General features: G+C 55.8%; 9 protein-coding genes across 9 annotated transcripts; 5 read left to right on the forward strand and 4 right to left on the reverse strand.

The window, feature by feature from the left end:
• Positions 1-35: 35 nt before the first annotated feature.
• Positions 36-983, forward strand: CCOS01_02735 (uncharacterized protein; the record flags this gene model as incomplete). Its single annotated transcript, XM_060450923.1, has 1 exon — positions 36-983. One exon carries the CDS (start codon positions 36-38, stop codon positions 981-983), a length of 948 nt encoding a protein of 315 aa, XP_060319573.1.
• Positions 984-2,593: 1,610 nt separating this feature from the next.
• On the forward strand, positions 2,594-2,926 carry CCOS01_02736 (uncharacterized protein; the record flags this gene model as incomplete). Its single annotated transcript, XM_060450924.1, has 1 exon — positions 2,594-2,926. The coding sequence occupies one exon, from the start codon at positions 2,594-2,596 to the stop codon at positions 2,924-2,926; it is 333 nt and encodes a 110-aa protein (XP_060319574.1).
• A 1,559-nt stretch (positions 2,927-4,485) lies between these two features.
• Positions 4,486-6,707, forward strand: CCOS01_02737 (tetratricopeptide; the record flags this gene model as incomplete). Its single annotated transcript, XM_060450925.1, has 3 exons — positions 4,486-5,134; positions 5,191-6,352; positions 6,404-6,707. The coding sequence occupies 3 exons, from the start codon at positions 4,486-4,488 to the stop codon at positions 6,705-6,707; spliced, it is 2,115 nt and encodes a 704-aa protein (XP_060319575.1).
• An 87-nt stretch (positions 6,708-6,794) lies between these two features.
• On the forward strand, positions 6,795-6,995 carry CCOS01_02738 (uncharacterized protein; the record flags this gene model as incomplete). Its single annotated transcript, XM_060450926.1, has 1 exon — positions 6,795-6,995. The coding sequence occupies one exon, from the start codon at positions 6,795-6,797 to the stop codon at positions 6,993-6,995; it is 201 nt and encodes a 66-aa protein (XP_060319576.1).
• A 710-nt stretch (positions 6,996-7,705) lies between these two features.
• CCOS01_02739 (transcription factor subunit Med10) lies at positions 7,706-8,261 on the reverse strand (the record flags this gene model as incomplete). Its single annotated transcript, XM_060450927.1, has 2 exons — positions 7,706-8,148; positions 8,222-8,261. 2 exons carry the CDS (start codon positions 8,259-8,261, stop codon positions 7,706-7,708), a joined length of 483 nt encoding a protein of 160 aa, XP_060319577.1.
• Positions 8,262-8,934: 673 nt separating this feature from the next.
• CCOS01_02740 (uncharacterized protein) lies at positions 8,935-10,167 on the reverse strand (the record flags this gene model as incomplete). Its single annotated transcript, XM_060450928.1, has 2 exons — positions 8,935-9,858; positions 9,907-10,167. The coding sequence occupies 2 exons, from the start codon at positions 10,165-10,167 to the stop codon at positions 8,935-8,937; spliced, it is 1,185 nt and encodes a 394-aa protein (XP_060319578.1).
• Positions 10,168-10,872: 705 nt separating this feature from the next.
• CCOS01_02741 (tyrosinase central domain-containing protein) lies at positions 10,873-12,511 on the reverse strand (the record flags this gene model as incomplete). Its single annotated transcript, XM_060450929.1, has 5 exons — positions 10,873-11,031; positions 11,140-11,738; positions 11,809-11,884; positions 11,961-12,117; positions 12,255-12,511. 5 exons carry the CDS (start codon positions 12,509-12,511, stop codon positions 10,873-10,875), a joined length of 1,248 nt encoding a protein of 415 aa, XP_060319579.1.
• A 2,303-nt stretch (positions 12,512-14,814) lies between these two features.
• Positions 14,815-15,523, reverse strand: CCOS01_02742 (RNA polymerase Rpb6; the record flags this gene model as incomplete). The annotated part of the gene is made up of 4 exons (XM_060450930.1): positions 14,815-14,851; positions 14,958-15,077; positions 15,168-15,437; positions 15,489-15,523. 4 exons carry the CDS (start codon positions 15,521-15,523, stop codon positions 14,815-14,817), a joined length of 462 nt encoding a protein of 153 aa, XP_060319580.1.
• A 400-nt stretch (positions 15,524-15,923) lies between these two features.
• On the forward strand, positions 15,924-17,558 carry CCOS01_02743 (uncharacterized protein; the record flags this gene model as incomplete). Its single annotated transcript, XM_060450931.1, has 2 exons — positions 15,924-16,002; positions 16,066-17,558. 2 exons carry the CDS (start codon positions 15,924-15,926, stop codon positions 17,556-17,558), a joined length of 1,572 nt encoding a protein of 523 aa, XP_060319581.1.
• Between the last annotated feature and the right edge of the window lie 901 nt (positions 17,559-18,459).

Here is an 18,459-nt window from a genome sequence, read left to right on the forward strand (position 1 = left end):
TCGCGCGCGGATCATTACATCTCTTGGAAAGTCGCATGAATTTTGACCTGAAGAACCCACAACAGGCAATGCCCGCTGGCTACAAACCTTCTCCACTAGGGCCTCATGGCTCTCCTCGCAGTTCTCCATTCAGACGACCAGAATCTCCAGCATCGCCATCAGCAGTCCGACAGACCTCAACGACCCAAGTGACACAAGTGACGCCTTTCGGGTCACCCACGAAGGCATCCTACGCTACGAACAACGGGCGCTTCGGCAACCCAACCACCCCAACAGACACGGCCGAGAGCAAGACGCCGCGAGTACGAACACCCACAGCCGAAACCACCACCATGGCCTCGCCACAGCCTCTGCGGCCCGGTTTAAAGAAGACAATGAGCCATGGGAACGCCATATCGCATTTACAACCTGCGCAAGTCAGACAGCTTCGAGAGGGTTTCGAGGTCCTGGATCGCGACAGCGATGGCGTCATCAATAGGGAAGATGTAGCCGACATGCTGAATCAGTTGGGTAAGATTGGAAACCTCAACATATCAATCGAGTTCCCTCGTTTAACAAATTTTCCAGGCCTGCCGTCCAAACCCTCCGACGTGTCAAACTTCTTCCCGCCATCAACACCTCAAACGATGACAATGGCTGCGTTCCTGAATTCCCTTGCTACGATGCTCGCCTCCCTATCACCACAATCCGAGTTGCTATCTGCTTTCTCAGCGTTCGACGACGATGACAGCGGACAGATCGACCTCGCGGAGCTGCGGGATGCGCTTCTGCACACCGCGCCAGAGCCCGGCGAGCGACCGCTTACAGAGACCGAGGTTGAAAAGGTCATAGAGGGATTCACCGGCAGACGAGCTTTCAACCGCAACATGCAAGGCGGTTTAGGAAATCGCCGTGAGGTGTTTAGATACCAGGACTTTGTCAACTCCATCATGGGGAGCAATACGACATCCGAAGCTGCATCGGCGGAGGGATCTGAGGATTGAGCTTAATTCAGGCAAGGTACGCGGCGCATGGGGGAATCAAGGTAATTGTTGGTGACGACATGAGCGAGAGGCACGTGGGGACAAACCTCTCCGGGATGAAAGCACAAATACATGGAAACGAGGATTGATGAACGCATTTGGACATGACTGTACTTTATTTGCATCAAGCACGTAGGAGCACGGTAATAACAGGTATAATTTCGGCTGGGTTTCACAGCATGGCAGTTTGGTTTCCGTTTAGCGCCGAGTCCAGGGTGACAACGTGCAGCCGCAGGCACTTGATGTGACCACCGACAACATGAAGAGTGAGGGAAGAAGATGTGTGACCGAGATCGGGTGGGCGCAGCTCCCCAAAGCTCGAGGACATCATCCAAGCTCGCAAATCGAGACGCGATATGGGATTCTGGGTAATGGGAAAGGCTGGGAGACAGGCACCCCCGTTGAACGGGCAGTGCATGCACGATGTATGACTTTGGCTTCGACCTGCATGCGTGAGAGACGTTGACGACCCGCTCGCTCCGCTATACTTCTGTAGCTCTTGACTTTGAGAGAGCAACTAGATCTGTCAAGAAGGCGGAAATTGTGAACCGGCAAAGAGGGCGGCATGGGATGGGCCATGGTGATGCCATCAGCTCGGTTTGCAGGAGGTTGGGGATGGGACTGCTGCAAATCAGCCAGTGCCAGGCCCCCTTCTGCAGCCTGCACTCGCACCCGCAGTGCAGCACACATATTTCCAAGGGGCGGGCGGTAGTGGCGACTAGGACATGGGTCCTTGGATGGTCTGGTCGCTGCGTGCTCCAAAAACTAGGGACTTTTCATCAGACCTGACACTGTCTATCCGCAATGTACACACAGAACGGAGAGAAGTCTGAACTGAGGCATGAGGTGAGGCCCTCTCCCACGCTCCCATGGTGCAGGAAGTGGTCGGGTGTCATCAGAGACGGTAACGCTTTTCTTCGGGCGGTTCGGCGGACCACCCCAAGCAGCCTCCAAGGGTTCCATGACAGCGGCCAACCGTCAAGGCTGATTCGCTGACTGTGCAGGGTCCCGGGACGGGGCCCCACCGAACCTTCTCGAACCGGCCCGCTGGGTTGCAGCGAAAGAGAAGGAAGGGGTCACCGTTGGTTGCAAACGCCCCGATATGGCGATTTTCGTCTGTATCCGAGCCGGGACGTCGGACGGACGAGACATGAGGTGACGGCAGGTGCCTTTGGGCTAATACCTACCTTACTGTAGGATTTTAGGCTTTGACGCTCCTGTCAGTTGGGAGCCAATTCAGATGTAATGTATTCCTGTTGCCCGTCAACAACGTCCCTGAGTTTAACATCCGTTCTTCTGTTCGTCCCTCCACATGATACCCATCACATTCACTGTAGCTTTTGAGACAGGTCATTTGGGTCCCTGCAAACGCCTTGACGCCATCGCCTTCTGGGGGTCCCGTCTGGAAATGGAGACCCTCTAAATGGAGGCTGAACAGCTCAAGCTCCCCCCTCTCTCGCGAAACCAAAGTCTAGCCATCATCCTAGTCTGTTTCTATTTTCTACTGCGTAGTCAGTGGAAAGCCCAGGTCCCATATTCGTATGGACTCCGTACGGAGTACAGACATACGGATGCATGATACGGATACCCAGACGACTTTCAACCTGGTCCCCTTGGCAAGCTCCGCGAGAGTTCTTGCGCCTGGTATACCATTGGTCATTGGCCACCAGAAAAAAAGACAACAAGAAATAAGGGTGGCTAGGAGACGACAGGACACCAGGTCAACACTTCAACAACGGTCCAGTGGCGGTCGTCCGACGATCCCCTTCATCCACTACGGTGCAGGTATCACGGTAAACAAGTTGCGGTCCCCAAGCGTACCATTGGCTCCGCGGGGACTGCCAGTAGTCAACGGGGGACGGGACTGGGCCGTTTGGACAAGCTTCTTGTGGGGTTGGGTTTAGTGGCGGGCGACTCTTTTTTTTTTTTTTTTTTTTCCAAATCTCTTGGTGCTTGAGGTAAGGTAAGGTAAGGTATTAGGTAGGTGCCAGGTGGTGCTTGGTTACATCTACCTCGCATGCAGAGCTCAGCACACGCAAGTGACACGCAGTTCTGCATGTACTCGATACCGAGTTGGGTTGGGTGCCGTTGGTGATGGCCACTCCCCAATGGGAGTTGCCATGTGCCAGTTGCCCAGCAGAGCCGTTATTGTACATCCACGTTTGTGTTTCTCTGCGGTCGCAGCGGTCCTGCTTCTGCGCTGGTCCGGGGGGGGAGGATATCTCCTGTGCCTGCCGGGTAGGCTGTGGGCGTAAGTTTCGTACCATAATCCGTACAATGTACATCTTTTTGCATGGCAAGCTGTGTATGGACAGATACCCAGCTAGCACATTTTCCACATCACGCATAGCCAGCCCAGCACATGGGCATACGGTGGTGACCTTGTCCAGTCTCCGTCTCCCCCGTAATCCATAAGGCACTGGACAGTGGACGAATAGGCAAACCAGTCAACAGGCCTGGCAGACGGGAAAAAGCAACAAGATGAGAATGGAAGAGTGGGAGAAAAAAATTGTGCACAGCTGATAAATCTACATGAGTCCCTCCCCCTGGAGGTGGGAGAGACAGCCACAGCTAAGGCTCGTCTCGCTTGATGAATCCTGGGATTTTCGGTATTTCACCTTTGGCCTTTCTTGTCCCCCTGCCTTGGATTACCGAAAGATGACAACAGAAAAGCAACTTTGTGCATCCCGCTCCTAAAGCTTCTTCTTCCTGCTTTGCTTGCATCGTTACTTGCCTCTTTCTCTCGAATCTTTTCCTCTCTCTCGCTCTCTCTCTCCACAGATCCCGCCCCCCTCCCCCTCCTCTATCCATCGGCCTTGCCCAAAAGTAACGGATACTTTTTTTTTTGCTCTGCTTCCTCACTGGAAAAGCACCCTGCAGCTTGCGCCGGCTGTATCTCCCCTCCAGTGCCCACTCCGATGGGCTGTGTGTCTTCTCGCCGAGCCTCTTCTCAATAGCCTGGGCTTCCTTCCTCTTTTCCCTCCTCATCCGCCCTCACCTAATCTTGCCTTCCGGGAGCAGCCAATCCGTCTTCTTCTTCTTCTCTCCTACCTTACTCTCACTCACACTTCAACTATCTCGCTCACTCACACCACACTGCCTCATCATCGTTGTATTCGTCGGGATTCTTCGATACGAACGAACATACTGGGACCACCATCTGCAATCAACTTCCGCACAAGCCGCCCTCTCCCGTACTCATCCATCCGAGTCAAGGCAAGGTTCCGCTGCCTTCCACTGGACGCACCCAAGCAGCCCAGAAGAAAAAAAAATAGCAGGTGCTTTTTTTCCGCACTCTTGCCTGCCCGCCCTCCTTCACTAGGCCCGTTATTGTGGTTTGGGGAATCTGGTGCACAAGCATAACCTTGCATCGAGGTGTACCGACCCTCCTTACCTAATTAACCAACAAAAAAATAAGCCTGCGCATTCTTTGGTTCCCCTCAGAGGGTCGCCTGCTTTATCAATGAAGCTCTTCGCAAAGAAATCGTCCAAGAAGCAAGGTCAGGACGACGACGACAACCACCAAGAATCGAGCTACTTCCCCTCCTCTGAAGCTTCTTCTCCCACAAAGTCGCCCACAAAGCCCCGGTCGCCCATCAAGTCGCCGACAAAATCCCCCACCAAAAAAACCTCCCAACCTGCATCCCCAGGCCCTCGGGAGACAAAGCCGTCGCGCACTTCCCGCACCTTTGGCCGCCACCCCACCGATCCCGGCTCACGAAGGAGCAGCAAAATCGACCTCGATTCTCACCCCCTCAATCTTCCTCCTGAAGAACGTGCAAAGAGACTTTCTGCACTCTCAGCCATGAGTGGAAACGCCATGGATATCGACCGTGAGTCGAGCGCGGCGCCTTCTTCGCCTCCTGCTGCTGCCGCTCCCGCTGCTGCTGCACCCCAACCCTCTGCGCAGACTTCCTTCTCCGTTCCCAAGCCAAACGGCATCAACACCAATGTTAACGGCAATGGCGATGCTCCAGCCCCTCCCCCTCACAAGTCCAACCCCTCCAGTCCAGTCCCCACGACTGAGGACGAGGCCGAGGCCTACAAGGCTGCTGGCAACAAGTTCTTCAAGGAGAAGGACTACAAGAATGCCATTCTTCAATACTCCAAGGGTAAGTGTTGCCGATTGCGAATCTGTCTAGGCTACAAATTGACAAGTCTGCTCCAGCCATCGAGTTGGTCCCCGATTCGGCTACCTATCTGAGCAACCGCGCTGCTGCATACATGTCCAACACCCAGTACGAGTACGCCCTCGATGACTGCACCCGTGCCTCCGACTTGGACCCCGAGAACCCCAAGATCCTTCTCCGACTTGCTCGCATCTACACCAGCTTGGGACAGCCCCAAGAGGCCCTGCTCGTCTTCGGTCGCATTAACCCCCCTCCTTCAGCCAAGGACCAGGCTCCGGCCAAGGAGATGCTGAAGCACGTCAACGCTGCGCAGAGTGCCTTGAGAGACGGCACTGCTGGATCAATGGTGCTCCACGCCCTCGACCAGGCCGAGCGTCAGCTTGGCTTCGGAGCCTCCAGACCCCGCAAGTGGCAGCTGATGCGTGGTGAGGCGTACCTCAAGATGGGTACCGTCAACGCCCTCGGCGAGGCGCAGAATCTTGCCATGGGCCTGTTGAGAGGCAACAGCCAGGACCCCGAGGCCCTGGTGCTCCGCGGTCGTGCCCTCTACGCCCAGGGTGAGAACGACAAGGCTGTCAGCCACTTCCGTAAGGCCATCAGCTGCGACCCCGACATGCGGGATGCGGTTAAGTACCTCAGAATCGTGCAGAAGCTCGACCGCATGAAGGAGGAGGGTAATCAGGACTACAAGATGGGTCGCTGGCAGTCCGCCATTGAGAAGTACAGCGCCGCGCTCGAGGTTGATCCCGCCAACCGTGGCACCAACTCCAAGATTCTGCAGAACAGAGCGCTGTGCAAGATCAAGCTCAAGGAGTACGACGCAGCCATTGCTGACTGCGAGCGCGCCATCAGCTTGGACTCAACATACCTCAAGGCTCGCAAGACCAAGGCCAACGCATATGGCCAGGCAGGCAAGTGGGAGGATGCTGTGAAGGAGTGGAAGAACATCCAGGAGTTGGATCCTGAGGACCGTAGCATCGCCAAGGAGGTGCGCCGGGCTGAGCTGGAGCTGAAGAAGAGCCAGCGCAAGGACTACTACAAGATCCTCGGGGTTGAGAAGGACGCGGATGATAACCAGATCAAGAAGGCCTACCGCAAGCTAGCCATCATTCACCACCCGGACAAGAACCCCAACGACGAACAGGCTGCTGAGCGCTTCAAGGATATTGGAGAAGCCTATGAGACCCTGAGCGACTCTCAGTAAGTTGATACGTGTGTACGTTATCCACTATTTGCTAATCCCGTTTGCAGGAAGCGTGCCAGCTACGACAGCGGCGAGGACCTTATGGACCCGTCTGACATGTTCAGCCACGGTGGTGGCATGGGCGGCATGGGAGGTATGGGCGGTATGCACGGCGGCATCGACCCCGAGATCCTCTTCAACATGATGGGTGGTGGCGGCGGCTTCGGCGGCGGTGGCGGCTTCAATGGAGGCGGCTTCCCCGGCGGAGGTGGTGGTGGTGCGCACTTCAACTTTGCCGACGGTGGTGGCCGCCCTCGTGGAGGTGGCGGTGCCGGCGGCTTCGGCGGACGCGGTTTCAACTTCTCGACCTGACAATCCGAGTCGGAGGAAGAAGCAGAAACATCCGACGAGTCAGCAGAGTCGGGACGAAATACGGGCGGCTCATTCGCTGCAAAGCCGATGAAGAGCCACACGAAGCGGCGCCAAGAAGAAGGCGACCGGATTGTGGACAAGTTTCGCCAGTATGGAATCTGGATCGTGGCCGCCCTGGTCCTTGTCCCGTTCCAGCTCCTGTTGCTGGTAGCGGCAGCGGTGGGATTCGTGTACATTTGCATCATAGGGGCCCGGAAGCTGAGCATACGGCTCCGCGGCGGGAAATGAGTTTTGTGTTGTCTTTTTTTTTCGACTGCAGATCCGGATAGACTACAAACGCACAGAAAAGTGTCACGGGCGGCGTTTTTTACCCAGGCATCGATCGATCCAAACCGTCCCTTTTTTACGTTTCTCTTTACCTCTTTTTTTTTGTTTTCCTTTTCACACCTCTACAACCCTTTTTGTAGAGACATACCAGGGACAGAGAGGGAAGAGGAACAGAGAAGAGAGAAGAAGAGTTCACGACCAAACAATATCCCTCAGAAACCAATCCGAATTTCATGACCGAACCTGGGGAAAGGATGGGTTGGAAGGCGTCTTGCATATCTCATTGAAAGGGGCATATGAGTGATGATGCCCCTACAAAATCTTGTCGTGTGTTTTCTTCTTGCGCGCGAAGTTAGGCATAGTTGACCAGCTGGAAATTGACTCTGCAAACGTCGTGTGGAAAAGACTTGCTAGCACAATCTTAATTTCGTTGCTAATTAGTCCGTATATTCCATAACGGTGTGTAACGTGCTATTCACACGACTCTGTCTGTCTCTGGGTATCAAACTCTCTCCATGCACCTTCACCACTGGGTATCCAACCCTGGCGCTTGGTCGTCTCCAGCTTGCGCTCATTTCGTCTGCCCGGATTCCCCGAAGACCGCATGTCCTGATCCTCTCAAGGCCTCCCCCGAAGCTCGTAAACCAAACACCCCCGAAAAACAGCGCACCTCATAGCGCACCACCAGGCTTCCCGCTCCCAACAACCTTGCCCCCCTCAAGCACCCGCCCAACATCCTCCCTCAACTCCGGCATGCCCCTCTCGACATGATCCGCAAGGACATCCCGAAACTGCGCAAACGCATTCATCTTGCCCTTCATGAGCTGATTCCCGCGCCTCACAAGCTCCACAAACTCGCGCGTGTAGATGTCCGGGTTCCGCCCGTTCTCGACGTACTGCACCAGCTCGGGCGGGATCTTCGGCAGCGCGCCGGGGAGGTCGGGGGAGGGCGGGGCGCCTGCCGTCGCGGTCATGTGGACGCGCTGGAGGGAGTGCGAGAGGGCTTGGACCGAGTCTGCGAGGGCCGGGGCGGTGGGCGCGGAAGGGGTCGCGTTGTAGGTTGTTACTTGGACTAGGATTTGGTAGAGGTCTTGAATTGTGTCTTTTAGTTGCTCTGTTTTTTGGGGGGAGCATGTGTGCGTTAGTGAAATGCTTGGTGGCGCGACGTGGGTGAGGGTTATACGTACGTTCCAGCTCTTCGGGGGTTGGTTTGTCTATCGGCGCCATTTTGGGTACGGGTCCCCCGCGATATCTCGCTGCGTATTTTCGTATGTGTAGTTGTTGGCTTTAGGTAGAGGGTAGCAATGCGACGCGGATGGGATAAGCGCCTCGGTCGAGAAACGGTTGATGGAAGTTGTGGTGGGTGAATGTGAGGTTGCGCTGTAAGGGACGAGGCTGAGAAATTAGCGGGATGCAGTGGAAAGCAATCAAGGTCGAGGTTGTGTCTGGATTGATTGATGGATGGATGGATGGAATTGGTGCTAGCCACCTCAGTTGGCGGGATGGGCCGGTGGCACACACCTTGTGGGTGAGTGTGGGGGCGCTTGCAGGGATGACAAGTGCAACTGCAGACGGGGTCCCTGGCGCGACCAAAGCCGTTATGTCGCGACCCCGGTCTTTATTTGTGAAGAGGCTTTCCAGTCTTATAACCCCTCTACATGAATATCAGAGGGATGATGTTACAGCCAGATGGATTAGTTATGCTTCTCGATTCAGCCATGCTGTCGAGGCTCCGGCAAGAGCCCACAAAGTTGTGAGTTTAGCATTGAGGCATCCATTGCTGAAGATATATTCTATTCTCGAATGTTTCCCGCATTCCACACTATCACTAGCGGTAAAGGATACTTGCTCAAGTGCTAATCCATCTCTGGGGTCTGGCATGCTTGCCCCGCCACTTTCCTTACTTTCCGCTGAACAGCTTTCGTAAAGCCTGCAAATTCCTCTTCTTCCCCGCTTCGCCGGGCGAGTCGGCCCCATCCGAGAGAAGCCTCTCCGTGCTCTGGTTCGGATCTGGAGTCGGGCCATTACCATCATCCTTAGTCGCATGCCTCGACACCACCAAGCTGGCTCTGGCACGACTGGGTGGACTGAACGCTGACATGACTGGTCGTGTGATCCGTGGTCGCGGCGACGGGGACCGGATGGGGTTGTACCGTTCTAGGTACTCGGACGACTGAGGCGGAGGCGTTCGACGCACGGCGTGACGCCGTGGGACACGAGCAGGGACCAGTGGACTCTGCGGCGGCGGCGGTGGGGTGTTGTACCGCGTCTGCTGCTCGGAGGGCGTCTCTGGCGGAGTGACATAACCCGACGACGTCGTCGTGTCCGACTTCTCGAGACGGGACGCAAACCGAGAGGACGGCCGCTTGAGGGGCTCGTTGCTGACCCACGAGAGAGGTGGTGCTCGTCGAATTTCAGACGGCGTCCAGATCGAACGAGACCTCGGCGGTGTTTGCGGCGGCGACGTGGAGCGGGCCGGTGTAATTGGTCTGATGGTCGGTGTAAGTGAATTCGATGACCCTATTGAGGCGGTCTCGGAGATTGACGTCGCTGGAGTCTGCGAGAGGCCAGAGAGTGGATGAGACACATAGATTTCTTCCCGCCCTTCACTGGCCACTTGCTCAAGGCCCCGAAATGGCTGCATCCATATCGGTATGGGCTTCGTTGGACTTGGCTTGAAGGCAGGTTGGCCGATGGGATCGTTGATGGAGACGTATATCGTAGAGTCTCCGGGTGGTGTTGCCAGATACCCTCTGCTCTCGTCGTGGGATCCGTCTCCTATTCTGCGGAATGACGACGAGTCTGGGCTGAGAGATCGGATAGACTAGGGTGAAGTCAGCATCGACTCCCTCATCACACTCAGATAACTTACCGCCGGAGCCCTCCTCAACTGCCCGGCTCTGGTCTCACCAGCACCCCATCTCGCGCGGCCGAGTCCACCATCAACCCTTTCAACCCTCCTCAACCCCTTCTGCACCACGTCCTCCCCCTCCGTACCAACACAACACGCAGCACAAAGCGGCACCGCCTCCACCTCTTTCATGTTCCCCTTGCCTTCCGTTCCAGCAATCCTGCCAGCCATGCTCCTCCCATCAACAACGGCATCGAGGCCATCGTCAAAGAGGTCCAGCATAGGCACCCCTCGGTAGATAAGCTTGCTCCCGTAGAACATACACCCATAACACGCGCGATGCCAGAAGCACTACCCCAAGCTGACGCAGTCGTCTCCCCGGTAGACGATCTCACCGCAAACCTAGCAGATGGCCAGATCGATCAACGCGCCGTAGCAGTGCGAGCAGCTTAGGCGGGCTTCCCGGCCGATGACGTGTGAAGGGCCGTCGGAGAGCTGGAAGCAGAAGGTACAGGTGAACGGGGTAGGCGCCGTTGATGCCATATCTCGTGGAGGATGTCCTGATCTGGGACGGGCATGAATAGTCCCTATTGTGGGAATGAATGGATATCGGTACTGAAGTCTGCGGATAAGTCTGGAGAGAAATGCACCGGTAGCATAAGAGTAGGTAGGTGCTTCAGGAACTGTTTATTTACAAATGCAAGTACTTCAGATACAAGCAGTGGTTGCAACTACTATAACAGTCCGAGACTCCGTTCCTTCCCATGCGTCCCATCAAGCCGCACATCGCGGCTGCTGCAATTTGGCAAACATCACTTGTCACTCGCTCGGTACAAGAAATCGATGATCAGCAGTTCTTCTCTATTATCTTTGTCTATCCTACACACATGCACCGCTATTATGAGAAAATGAGAATGCTGTATCGCAACTTGCCAACACAGACCAACTCAAGCCCCTCCAAAGCTCACCTGACATAAAGCGGTCTCCTCAGTCCGATGCGTATACGTAGCAGAATGGGCCATTCACGGTATCCATGGCATCGCGAAGGGACAGTTCGGCGCCCAGAGGTCCCATGTACATCAAGTCGTCGAGTGTCACATTGGCGCTAGCCGGCTGGTTCATGGTGGTGTTCGTACCGAAAATGGTCTATGGCGGAAGTTAGTGCCTCGTTCATTGATCATCACAAGGTAAGGAAAAGAATATGAGCGGAAGGTAAGTAAGTGAAAGCAAAGACTGTGCGGGTTGACAACTGACCTGACGATTCTGCCAGTCCAAGTTCTGCCAGATCCAGTAGAGACGGTCCATCTGAGCGTGATGAAGGTAGAACACGGGATCACCGGGGCTGAGGTAGACGTCGCTCGAAGGGTCCCCTCCTAACGCATAGTGCCCGCCCCCGTGGACGCCTAGCTGGCCCGTTCCGACGTACCGCGAGTCCCCCTGTGCGACAGCCTGAAACCTCTCAATGTCAGCGGCGTCACGGATCAGGTCCGTCGTGTTGCGGAGGCTGGCCCAGCGCTGGAGCGGGTAGACGTTGAGATCGCGGCGCAGGCATCGCGGGTTGTCGTCGGTGGGCGTGGCCGAGTTGTAGGAGGTGACGTTGCCGTAGTCCGGCATGGCCTGCGGGCCGAGGTGGACCGTCTGGTTGGCAAATGGGGCCGAGGACGAAGCCAGGCAGCCGCCGCCTGTGCCGGCGGGGAGTACTGTTGTGGTGTTATCCCACGCGTTGACGAGGACGAGCCCTTGGTGAGGGGTCGGGACGCCGTCGCTGCCCATCGAGGTCGCGGAGCCGTCGAAGACGGGGCTCGCGGAAAGGTTGGCCGTGTCGAAACCCCATTCCCAGTAGGGGAAAGATCCTGGCGTGGTGTTAGTCTTGCTCATCTTGCTTTCATGTTAGAGCATGTGTATGAGGAGTGATAAGTGTACCGTTGTAGCCGCACTCCGACTCCAGCTTGTTCTCATATGTCCAGATGTAGTAGCGATGCCAGAGGAAGAACGTTGCCTGAGATGAGTACTCCAATTAGCGGGAGGTTCTCCTACACATACAAGAAACTGCTTCGTCTGGGTCGATAACCTACCGACAGGTGGACGTAAAGTGTCGCTGCCTGGTGCAGGGCCACAAAGTCATCAAACATGGACTTGGACCCGGCAATCTCGGTGAATAACTCCGGCTGCTGCTGGAGGCAGGTCACGGCATCGGTGTACCTAATGCGCTCTTCATCCGGCATGTTTCTCCTGTAAGGAAAAGCACAGTCGATGTCAGTCCACAAGTTACTTCCCCTATCAAATTGTCTGCCCTATCCTCTTCCCTCTTTCCTCAAGACTGGGCCAGGAACAAATCAGACCCAAAAGACCGGTATCAAAAGACTCACCACTCACGACGGACTCTGACATTGTCTTTTGTGCACTGCGCGGTCCCGTTCTGACCGGCCGCAGTCGCGTTCCCGAGACGAGCAATAACGTTGCTGTAGGCCTGTTTGTTGAGATCAGACAGCACAGCGCCAGAGTCGATGGCTTGTTGGGTATAGTTCGTCGCTCTGGACGCCACCGCGAGGCCATAGACGCCGCCTGGGACCAGCAGCGTCAGCGCCGGCAAGACGGCCGCGAGAACAGATGCTTGAGGGAGCATTGTGAAACTGAGAAAGGACTTGTGGACCTAGGCGGAAAAGGGCCTTATAGAAAAGAAGCGAGCATGTGCCGGCTTGGAAAGGCTCTCTGCTGCTAATGGAATATACCGAAAAAGGTATGGGGAGGGGGAAGCCAGGCTGAGGATTGGAATGTCTTGCTTGTCCAGCCATCTTCCTCTCGTCGAAAGGGCGGTCACTGACTCTACTCTTTATACTGAGTTGGAAGTCCACAATGTTTTGCCAAGAGAAAGGGTGAACATGTCGTGCCATGGGCTCGGCGATGATCAACGTGTTCGAAGCTTCATTTTCCCCCTCTGCCGCCCTTCGTCTTCCTCCTCTTCCAGAGAAGGTGACAAGCACAAGCAGCTGCAAAGCTACCCGGCTAGTCGGGATACAGACCCACAGGGATCACGACGTACAAGGGGGGGAAGGTGAGCAAAATAGACAGACATGACGACGCTTTCATGGCTGTGAGTATACGTGTACAGGTTGGTGGGAAAAGGAGGGCAAGGGCGGGAAAGCGCCAAGAGTTGTACTTGAGAAGCACGGCGTAGTGTTGGAAGTGAAGCGGAGCCAAGAGAAGTATGTGAGAAGCCCGCCGGTTGGGTGAGGGCCAAGCCGGACAGCCGCGGTCTCGCGTTCGGGAGCTGAGGTGTGGTGTGGACGGGATGGTGGTGGTTCTGGTCTTCCGGGTGACGGGAGAAGAGATCCAGCTTGCTTTCCGTGATGGACGGCGTGATTCGAGAGGCCAGACGGGGAAGAGAGGGGGCCAGAGTAGGAGTGAAGGCTGTGAAGCAGAGACGATAACCCGCATGCTTCGTGGACGGTGGACATTGAAGACGTGGTCGGCCGAGCGCGGCGGAGGAGGTCCGAGCCAAGGCGATGGGAAAGTGATGTGGGATATGTAGAAGGGAATGGAAGGCTGCAAAGGAGAGAAGACCGCCGTGTTAGCAAGCGTCGTCGGTCCTTGTCCCCCTCCTTCGTTTTCGCTCTCTGTTCACAATCAAAGTGTGGGAAAATGGATGATGCTGGTCGTCTTGGTAGTTGCGCCCGGCTCGATCCGTTGCGTTATCCAGATATCCTTCATGCCAAGAAAGAGGCGATTGAAAGGCTGAGTGTGTATTCGTTGGAAGCAATAGAGTGTGAACTAGTCTAGTAGACATATTTGGGCGGATTGAACCACGATTGCCAGAAGCTTGGATCAGAAGGTAAGCTATTCGGCGTCAATTACCCTTTGACGAGCATCTGGGCCAATGAAGACAAGATCCAATACGTCGTTTAGGCATGGTCTTGGCTAAGCTTTTCCCTCTCGGTCTTCTCTCCCAACCTTCTCTAGCTTGCCCACCAGCCTCAGCCTCAGGTGCAGGCCAAGTCGTCGCCCATAAGCTTCTTCGTGCCACCCCGGCAAGCCTTAGTTGAAAGAAGGAAGGAGGTACATGGGGGCGGTGGGGAGGTAAGGGAAACAGAAACAACCTTGTACCTAGGTTAAGTTGTGAGATATCGGACGAGAGGTGGGACCTGGGGTGAACAGGGCTGTGTAAGCTCAGATAGAAGAAGGAAAACGTTGTTGTTTACGTTGACGTTGCCGATCCTCATCGATAAGGGGACAGCTCCACGGCTTGACGGCGCCGAGGTCCGTGGCCCGTCGCGCTCCGGAAGGCGGGAGGCTCGCGGCCGGGAAGGAAGCGACGATCGGTTCGCTGACTCGCCAAGCCGGACACCTCGCTTAATTTCGGCGGGGGTTGGTAGGGACGCTTCTCAGTGTTGGGAAGGTGCGTACCGGCTCGTCTCCCACTCTCCCACTGGTTACACTGCAGGCTGCCACTCGAAGCGAGGATCTGAGCAGGACCACGTAATCCTGTGATGAATCACTGCAGTCCGCTATTTTCAGCCCGGAAAAGCGAATAGAAACAAGAAGAAAGTGACGAGAGTACGAGAACTGGGATTCAAGGTTTTCTTCTCACAATTGAGATGGTTCTTTGATGTCTGAAAATTCCAATTTCTTTCCTAGAAAACGCCACGCTCAATGCAAAATCAAAGTACAGCACACTAACCCCTGTGGTGTGTCTTCTTTTTATAACGGTTTTTGGATGGAACGTCTCTTCTCAAGCTTGCCTGCGAGCGTCTGGCTCAACGGCGAAGCGAGCTGGTAATGAGATCCATGGTAGGAAACTCTCTGCTCGGACATTTGACTACTCTTGAGGCAACGACGATAGGAGATGGGTATAAGGTGCCTTGCATCTAGTCGCGCGTCTCTCTTTGTCCCCCGAAAAGTTTGGAGAGAAAAAAAAAGTCAGTAGTCCCCTCACTGGAGAAGCTCCTCGCAGGTCCAATCCTCGTAGCTATTGGCGCGCAAGGTTAGCCGGGCATGGCTCAAGATAACGGTGCAGAATGGCCACGAAGCTTGCGTGGACAGTCCGGGGGAGGGGTTTGTCGTCCGGCACTTACTATCCGTCGGGCATGTAGCGGCGCACAATGAGAGGGATCTTCTTCTCTCGGAGCTCCTTGATCGCGATTTGAAGAGGATCCGTCTCTCCTTCCAAGTCCACCAGCACCGGCGCATTCATACTAATCCCATGCATTAGCTTGTTTTTGTCCGCGTGCATCGCGACTTTATCGCGGGGTATTTGCTTTGGGTGGGATTGCGGTTTGACGAACCTGATCTGCAGGGCGCGGGTTCCCAGAATACGGGCGCGCTCGTACTTTGTCATGTAGGGAGTCGTCGTACGCTGGTCATCGGGAATCTTCTTGTCGCGGTGCGACTTCTCGTTGCCCTTGCCCGCGTTCGCTGCCGCAGAGGGGTCGCCCGATGCAACGACATTGTCCGCGTCCTCCTCGTCGCCCTCTGCCCTTCCGACTTCCTCATCGTCCGCAGGAACCTCGGGATCCCAGTAGTCGGCGGCCTCGTCCTCGTACATGGTCTCGTCGCTGAATCGCGGTTAGCAGTCGCGCCGCAGACGCAAGTGCATGTAATCTTACCCTCCGCCAACATCGTCATCGCCAAAGTCAGACATCTTGAGGTTTCAATTGATGGGATTGATGACTTCCGCAATGGTGTGGTTCGTTGCTGCGTCCTGGTTCCTACGTTCGTCGCGTGATGTTGGATTGTCGCAAGCGGAGCGTCTGCTGGACCCAGCCGTGAAAAAATATTGACGAGGCTGCTGCGATGGACAGAGTTCCCCCTGGTGGGTCCGCACTAGTCTTATCAGCAAGAGGAAATAGCTTATCCGGACCGAGTCGACCCCGGCCCCTCGTCCCGTGGCTGGTGCAGCGCACAAAATTTCGCCAGACCGCCCGGGAATCCGCCAATTCTGCCAGGAAATAAGTTCATCGGCTCTCGAAAAGTTTGGCAATCGACCTCCTTTTTCTCATCGCCAAGGCAAGGCAGGCAATGCTCGATCACAATCGCCCCTCATGACGAAACGGAAGGCCCAAGAGGCTTCCGCCTCCCCGGATCTGAAAAGATCCAAGGTAGCGGCGCTGGAAGACACCGGTTGGTGAGCCCGCTTTCGAACTACAACTTGGTGCGATTTGGCTAACACGATGGGAGGGAAAGCTGCCAGCGACGACGACTACGATGATACAGCCAGCAATTCCGGCTCGACCGCCGACGCCGAGGTAGAGTCTGTCATGACAGGCCAGACCTCGGTCACCACTCGATCCCGCAAATTCCCCTCAGACCTCAAGACCATCCCGTGCACATATCCAGACTGCGACAAGACGTTCAACCGGCCCGCCCGTCTGGCCGCCCACCTCCGTTCCCACACGGACGACCGACCGTTCAAGTGCACCTACCCCGGCTGCGACAAAGACTACCGCGAAGAGAAGCACCTCCGCCAGCACGTCAAGGGCTCCCACACCCAGGAGCGGGCCTACGTCTGCTCCCACGAAGACTGCGGCAAGTCCTTCCTGACGGCGACGAGACTGCGCCGTCACCAGGACGTCCACGCCGGCCAGGAGCGCTTCCGGTGCCGCGACTTCCCGCCGTGCGCCCAGAGCTTCCGCAAGCACAACACCCTCCAGCGACACATCCGGTCGGAACACCTGGGCACGCACGCATACCCATGCACGGCACCCGGCTGTGGCGCCGGCTTCGACTCCCAGGGGGCTTTGCGGAACCATACCAAGCGCGACCACAGCGAACCGCAGTTCTGGTGCGAAGAGTGCGGCGGCGGCGACGGCGAGACCAAGGTCGGCTTCACGTCCATCTCGCTGCTCCAGGCACACATCCGCAAGGAGCATCTCAACTGCATCTTCTGCGAGTACAAGTGCACCGGGCAGTGGGAGCTGGAGAGGCACGTGGAGATGCGCCACTCGGGCATCCCCGTCGACGCCCGCAAGACGGTCGCCTGCACGTGGGAGGGCTGCGACAAAAAGTTCACCAAGAAGCACAATCTCACCGTCCACATCCGCACCGCGCACGAAGGTTTCCGCTTCGTCTGTGGCGAGGTCGACGTCGCGGGCTCCCCTGATCTGGAAACCTGGTCCAACGACCAGGGCTGCGGCGGAGGCTTCGTCACCAAGGCCAACCTCGAGGACCATATCCGCTACGTCCATCTGGGCATGGAGCGTCCGGTGCCGAACCAGAAGCCACCCAACATCATTGACGATCTCGCCGGCACCAAGCGCACGATCCTCTGCACAATACCCGGCTGCGGCGCCCGCTTCATCCGCCACCACGACCTACAAGTTCATCTCGAGGACCACCCTCCACCAGTGGTGGCCGGCGCCGGCGACGGCGACCCGCAGATGGACATCGACGCAGCCCTCGCCAGCTTCGCGGCAGGCAACCCCAACGGCGAAGCCGACCTCGCCCCCTTTGACGGCGACCGCGAGATGCCGGAACTACCCCTGTACGGCATCATCCCCGGCGTCACAGACTTTGTCGGCGGTGACCCGGCCAACCCGAACGACGACTTCTGGATCGGTGCCGCCGACGACTTTGGCACGCCGCCGCAGACGTGGCAGGAGGAGGAAGCAGCCATGCGCGCGCTCATCGACGAGGACTTTTCCCAGTTTGTCGATCCTGCGTTGGGAAATATCGTCTGATGGGGGGGGGGGGGGTTGGCGGGAACCAGACCAAAAAAGGAAGGATAAGACGAAAGCCGGCAAATTTGCAACATGATTTTGATGACAGTATTAGATACCCGGCCACGGAAACGGTGAGCCACGACAAAAAAAGCCTGATAGACAAAAACAAGGGGGTCACCAAAAAGTTTGTTGCGTTTTAAACTTGATGAATACTGTATATACTACAAAGGGCGAAAATGGAAGAGGTGCTTAGCTACTAGCGCTCAAAGGATATCAAGAAAACTGTATTGAACCCAGCCTTTTACACCTTTAATCGTTTCCCTCTTTGCAAAAACCAGAAAAGGCATCAGGACGAAATATTGGAATTCTTCCTTGGAGGAAAGTACCGCTGCGGGCGGAATGTCTCCTTGCTGAGGAAAGATGCGGGGCAACTACTCATCGATCGACTCACCTTTGCATAGTCCACATGCTCCGTACACAGTTCACGTTAGAGGGAACAAAGTTTGCAAACAAAGATTCGCTTGCATTTATCCAGGGAAACCATGCTTTTCCTGAAGTGCGCTCTGATAGACATACAAGTGATTGATGCTGGCCCATGAAGCCAGCATCGCCTCCTTCTGCTGTATCCTATGTCTCCCTCCCCAGACCTGAGCCAGCCCCCTCTCATTTCCATTCCACGTTGGCGACAGATCGTGACTGCCATGTTCCAGGCAGATCATAATCTGGTATCTGCTGCTATGTTCGACCACAATCATATGCATGAAAGAGGTGGTGCCAAAATTTTGTGTGGTTAGTCTCCCCCGAGCTCTGGGATCGAGAAAACAGCCCCTGACCACTTTGCCAAACCGGCGATGAAATTATAGATGAGAAGAGACAAAAAAATGAAAATAGAATCAAGAATCAAGGATGAAGTGAGAAG

This window comes from Colletotrichum costaricense (assembly GCF_030867565.1).
Source record: "Colletotrichum costaricense strain IMI 309622 chromosome Unknown Scaffold_2.1, whole genome shotgun sequence".
NCBI classification, from domain to species: domain Eukaryota; kingdom Fungi; phylum Ascomycota; class Sordariomycetes; order Glomerellales; family Glomerellaceae; genus Colletotrichum; species Colletotrichum costaricense.